The sequence below is a fragment of the Siphateles boraxobius genome, unplaced genomic scaffold (assembly GCF_051911475.1).
Source record: "Siphateles boraxobius isolate OS27281-9 unplaced genomic scaffold, OSU_SipBor_1 204, whole genome shotgun sequence".
Taxonomy (NCBI): domain Eukaryota; kingdom Metazoa; phylum Chordata; class Actinopteri; order Cypriniformes; family Leuciscidae; genus Siphateles; species Siphateles boraxobius.
The window spans coordinates 2,279,001-2,285,000 of NW_027508816.1; the positions used below are offsets into that span (position 1 = coordinate 2,279,001).

Here is a 6,000-nt window from a genome sequence, read left to right on the forward strand (position 1 = left end):
CCACTTTAGACATTCTACTATAAGTAACTTTTCAACTATCGAAGTGTAACCACAAATTGCAACAAACTATTGGCTTCAAAAGCATAGCCTTGAGCTTTCACTAGCAGCATTTAAAAGGCTCATCGTTTAAAACTTCAAGTCCTATATAGAATGCAACCATAGTGTTCTTGAAGTAATACCTCCCTATGGATAAAGTGAAGTACGGGCAACTATCAGTTTCACCACATTGGCAGAATGAGGCAATTTCAAAGTCAAAAGCAGTTAAACCAGACACACAGCAAAATGACAAGTCAGATACAACAAAGGATTGATTTGTCAGTTTTATTGAGAACCTCTCTTTTGCCCTTGAACCGTTACAGGACCAAGTGAGGCCTTGCCTTCCCACTGAATGCCTAGAGAGAAGAAAAAAAGCCAAGTTAGAGCACTTGAATCAAAAGCAACCATAGAAAGAGCAAAAGCTACCAACCTCCATAGGGAGAAGCAGCAAATTCACTACCAGGACCACATGTTGAGTCACAGCAACCACAAACTTGGTCATTTCCATCAGCAGCAAACCACCTGCACCAAAACAAAGACATGAAACCTTCAACATGAGAAGTCAACCTAACCCCCCACTCCATCCAAATAAAGCCTCACGTACCCATTGGCAAAAGAACAGGATTTGCGCTGAGTGTCACTAGGTGCAGAAGCAATGGTTGGCTTCAGAATACATGTTATGTAGATCTGTAAGGGATGACAGACAAGTCAAAAAACCAAAGCAGACAGGAGAAGTAAAGTGAACATGACATTTGTAGTACATACAGAAGGACTGTTGCCCTCCTGGAACATAAACGCCTCCAGCTGGAACTGGATCTTGTCAACCTGGGAACGAGGCATGAAGCGGGAGCTGGAAGCTGTAGTTTTGGCATCCACAAAGCACCTGACGACAAACAAAACCACAAAGAGCAACGCATGAATGTCAACTGTAGAACATCAAGCAACTAGACCTTACCCATGCCAAAGTGGTTACAAAAGGCAACTTAAAAACAGTCCTACTGCATCAAGGGCCATGACCCTACCCGTGATTCTCAATGAAGGAATATCTCGGAAGGGAGTTCACATCAGGTACTTCAGTGGCCACACAGCGGTCCACAAACACACGGAGAGGCACATGATTGTACTGCTTCACAGATGCCTCGATGTTAATAACGCCACCCAGGAAATAGGAGAATGAAGGCCTCTGATAGGTCCAATCATCTACACACAAAACAAACACTTTAGGCACAGACACAATTGCAAGGGTAAAGGCTTATTTTATTGAAGAAACCTGTACCAACCCATCATGATCTTCAGGGAGAACAGCAAGACTTCTTCACCAGCCTCTGTTGAGGCATAAGGGACCCATGTTGGCCTCAAGGCATCACTGCTTACATTTTGGAGCCTGCGGTTCATGAAAGTACCCATTAAATGGTCTCCCAGTTACACGAGAAAGTGCAGAAGGTCCCAGAGATCTCCTACCTTTGATAATGACATTGAACACCAACAATTGCACCATCGGTCCGGGTAATCGGAGTACCTGCAAGCGCCTCAGGGGTGTAGGTAAGAGAGAAGGTGTAGACAAGCTCATCATCATTCATCTGTAAAAAAAATAAAATAAATTGTGGTTACCTAGAGGGTCATCCCAAAGACTTTACATACACCAAGACCATGCACTCATATTGCTATGAATGGAAGAAGGTGCACTGTGCAATATGGTGGAATTCCTGAAGAGCAAGTCGACAATTAGTAAATTGCTACTAGTAATAGCTGCCCTCAGAAGCTCCGGTGTTGCCGGAGATCAACATCTGAGACATGCATTAACGATTGAACATGCACATTTTGCTGTTCCAGGGTAAAACTAGCTTTAACACTATTAAGGCACAAGATTTGTTGTTCTGGTTTCTTAAGCTCCTTTCATAGCACTTATGGGATAGTTTACATGAGTCAAGTCAAGTCATCCTCGTTTATATAGCGCTTGTAACAATGTAGATTGTTTCAAAGCAGCTTTACAGAGATAAACATAATTTAAGGTAACAGATTGGTTTGGTTTTATAGTGGCTCTTGAAAAATGTTTTCTCCAGCTAAAGTTAGTTTTGATTGATTCACTTCCGTCTAAATGATCATTTGTTATTAAATTAGGGGCCGCAAAGACGACACCGTTCTCTCTAAACAGACTTTAAACGTGAACCTGTGATAGACGCTGATGGCGTTCACATGCGCATTAAGAATTGATTCTATAGTTATGTGCGTTTGAATATATGTGCGCAGGTTTGTAATTCCTTACAAACCATGCCTAAACAAACTACTTGTCTATAAATTGATGCAGAATTTATTTTATCTTATCACTTTGGGTAGGTACGCGAACCGAAACATTCCACAACACTTTCTGTAGAGTGGTATAGGGATCCTCCATAGGGAGAGGCTAGTTGGCACTTCAGCACTGCATTGTCATCAGGTCAGGGGAAGGTCAGGGGAAAGTCCTTCGTCAGATCTGGAAACGGCCTGGATCCAGCAGGCTGCGGGAAAACCTCGGGATAAACAAAGACACTAAAATTAGCGTAGATGCCATTTTTCTTACGATGTAACGAGTACATCAGGATATGAGGGAAGTGTTCCCAGTTCCGGCTGACCTAATCTAAGCAGCCTAATATTGAATTATAGAAGGCTATAGTGTGTTATGTGAATGCTAGGTCAAAGAGATGTGTTTTTAGTCTAGCTTTGAACTGACAGACTGTGTCTGCTTCCTGGACAACGTTAGGAAGATTGTTCCAAAGTTTTGGTGCTAAATAGGAAAAGGATCTACCGCCAGCAGTCGATTTATATATTCTAGGTATTATCAACTGGCCGGAGTTTTGAGATCGCAATAGACGTGAAGGACTATAATGTGTTAAGAGCTCGCTCAAGTACTGGGGAGCTAAACCATTTAGTGCTTTGTAAGTAATCAGCAATATTTTCAAATTTATACGATGTTTACTAGGGAGCCAATGCAGTGTTGACAGAACCGGGCTAATATGGTCGTACTTCCTGGTTCTGGTAAGAACTCTAGCGGCTGCGTTTTGAACTAGCTGTAGTTTGTTTATTAAGCGTGCAGGGCAACCACCCAGTAGAGCATTACAATAATCTAGCCTTGATGTCATAAACACATGAACTAGTTGTTCCGCATTTGTCAATGAAAGCATATGACGTAATTTAGATATATTTTTAAGATGGAAAAATGCGGTTTTACAGACACTAGAAACGTGACTTTCAAATGAAAGATTGGTATCAAAGAGCACACCCAGGTTCCTAACTGACGACGAAGACTTAACAGAGCAGCCATCAAGTGTTAGACGGTATTCTAGGTTATTACGTGTGGAAGTTTTGTCCAATAATTAGAATCTGTTTTTTCAGAATTTAGTAGTAGGAAATTACTAGTCATCAAATTTGATATCAACTATGCATTCCGATAATTTTGTGAATTGGTGAGTTTCGTTAGGTTTGGAAGAAATATAGAGCTGAGTATCATCAGCATAACAGTGAAAGCTAATTCCATGTTTCCTCCTAATGATATCTCCTAAACGTAGCATGTACAGAGTGAACAGCAGCGGTCCTAGTACTGAGCCTTGTGGTACGCCATACTGAACTTGTGATCGATAAGACATCTCTTCATTTACTGCTACAAACTGATAGCGGTCAGATAAATATGATTTAAACCATGCTAATGCAATTCCACTAATGCCAACATAGTTTTCTAGTCTATTTAAGAGAATGTTGTGGTCAATGGTGTCAAATGCAGCACTAAGATCAAGTAACACTAATAGAGAGATACAACCACGATCGGATAAGAGCAAATCATTTGTGACTCTAATGAGAGCTGTCTCAGTGCTATGGTGCGGTCTAAATCCTGACTGGAAATCCTCACAGATACCATTTCTTTTAAGAAAGGAACACAGTTGTAAGGATACTGCCTTTTCTAGTATCTTTGACAGAAAAGGTAGATTTGAGATCAGCCTGTAATTGACTAATTCTATAGGATCAAGTTGCATTTTTTTAACAAGCGGTTTAATCATAGCCAGCTTAAAGGTTTTTGGTACGTATCCTAGAGACAAAGATGAATTAATGATGTTAAGAAGAGGATCTATGACTTCTGGAAGCATCTCTTTCAGTAGTTTAGTCGGTATAGGGTCTAACATACATGTTGTCGATTTAGATGAATTAACGAGTTTGCAAAATTCTTCCTCTCCTATGGCAACAAATGAATCAAATTTTACCTCGGGGAGACTATAATGCACTCCCTGATGTGATGCTGTAGTAGACGGTTGCATAGTTATAATTTTGTCCCTAATATTATCAATCTTATAAGTGAAGTTAATAAAGTCATTACTGCTGTGTTTCTTGTAAAATTCTGGGCTTGAAGATTTCTTTTTTCGTTAGTGTAGCCACTTATTCAAATAAATACTTTGGATTGTTTATTTTCTTTTAATAGGGTTGAAAAATAAGCAGATCTAGCAGCTTTTAAAGCCTCTCTGTAAGCAATCGAGCTCTCCTTCCATGAAATCCGAAATACCTCTAGTTTTGTTTTCTTCCAGTTGCGCTCCATTTTTCTGGCTGCTCTCTTAAGGGCCCGGGTGTGCTCGTTGTACCACGACGTTGGACTATTTTCTTTAATCTTCTTTAAGCGCAACTGTATCTAAAGTGTTGGAAAGGAGAGAGTTAAGTTTCTGTTGCAATATCAAGTTCTTCTAAGCTATCTGGGATCTGAGACTATGAAACTGATTAGGAAGATTATTGATAAAGCAATCTTTAGTGGCAGAAGTGATAGGTCTAACATACTTGTAACACGGAGTTGGCTTTGCAGCCTTGGTTAAATGAAATTTACACGAGACTAGATAATGATCTGAGATGTCGTCGCTCTGCTGCAGAATTTCAACAGAATCAACATTGATTCCATGTGATAATATTAGATCTAGAGTATGATTACGACAATGAGTAGGTCCTGACACGTGTTGTCTAACTCCAATAGAGTTAAGAATGTCTTTAAATGCCAATCCCATGGCATCTTTTCCATTATCTACATGTATATTAAAATCACCAACAATTAGGACTTTATCTGCAGTCAATACTAATTCTGATAGAAAGTCATCAAATTCTTTGATAAAATCTTTATGGTGCCCTGGTGACCTGTATAAAGTGGCCAGCAGAATTCTCAAACTTGATTTATCGTTTACATTATATATTTTTACATTAAGCACCAACACTTCAAAAGAAATATATTTTAAACTAGATTTTTTAGTGGTTTTGAAAATATTACTATAAATTACAGCAACTTGGAATGAGATGTTGGTTGAAAGGTTATTTAAAGGCAAGGAACTTGAACACTCAGGATTTACCCATTCAAATAGATAGAACTTGGTCTTAGCTGCCCTGGCATTGTAAAACAAAGTGAACTGACTTTCCTTGAAGGTCCTCTGCCACAACAAATAACCCATTAATATGTATCTGTTCTTACCATCAGCACGCTGTTGCAGTCCTGTAATTCATACTCAAAGATGAGCACTCTTGACCCAGGATCCTGACCAACAACAGGACATCCACCTAAAGACAGACCAGTTGGCTGGATCAACTGACCATTGCTGAAAAAGTCCTGCTGGACCTCTACGAGAACCCGGTTCTCGCCACATTGAACCGCTACGCTGCTGGGAGTCACGGGTTGCCTCAACTGGAAGTCCACCGCCAACTCGCTCTGCACCTCGGGAACGATGGGATACCTCCAATCCAAAGGCTTCACTGGACCCTGCAACAGCTGCTTCTCCTGAAGGCCAAAAGGATCCTGCAAAGGGCTTTTGGAGTCAGGACCCAAAGGACTCTGAAATTGAGAAGCCACTTGCAAAGGGTTCCAGAGCCCTAGAGGAGAAAGGGCAGGACTTCTGGAAGCTGGATCTGATTTTGGCCCCATGCTTCTTGGACTATGACTATAGCTCAAACTTCCAAAGACATCAGGCA

General features: G+C 40.6%; 1 protein-coding gene across 1 annotated transcript in view; it reads right to left on the reverse strand.

The window, feature by feature from the left end:
* Positions 1–307: 307 nt before the first annotated feature.
* The window catches only part of LOC143745465 (zona pellucida sperm-binding protein 3-like), a 5,826-nt gene continuing 133 nt past the window's right edge, over positions 308–6,000 (reverse strand). Inside the window, exons 1-8 of the mRNA XM_077237582.1 lie at positions 5,507–6,000; positions 1,498–1,616; positions 1,317–1,420; positions 1,059–1,236; positions 802–919; positions 641–723; positions 467–558; positions 308–392 (exon numbers count right to left, since the gene is read on the reverse strand). The exon at positions 5,507–6,000 is cut by the window's right edge and continues 133 nt beyond it. Of these exons, the coding sequence (XP_077093697.1) occupies positions 322–392; positions 467–558; positions 641–723; positions 802–919; positions 1,059–1,236; positions 1,317–1,420; positions 1,498–1,616; positions 5,507–6,000 (1,259 nt within the window). The 3' untranslated portion in view covers positions 308–321. The remainder of the gene's footprint in view (positions 393–466; positions 559–640; positions 724–801; positions 920–1,058; positions 1,237–1,316; positions 1,421–1,497; positions 1,617–5,506) is intronic.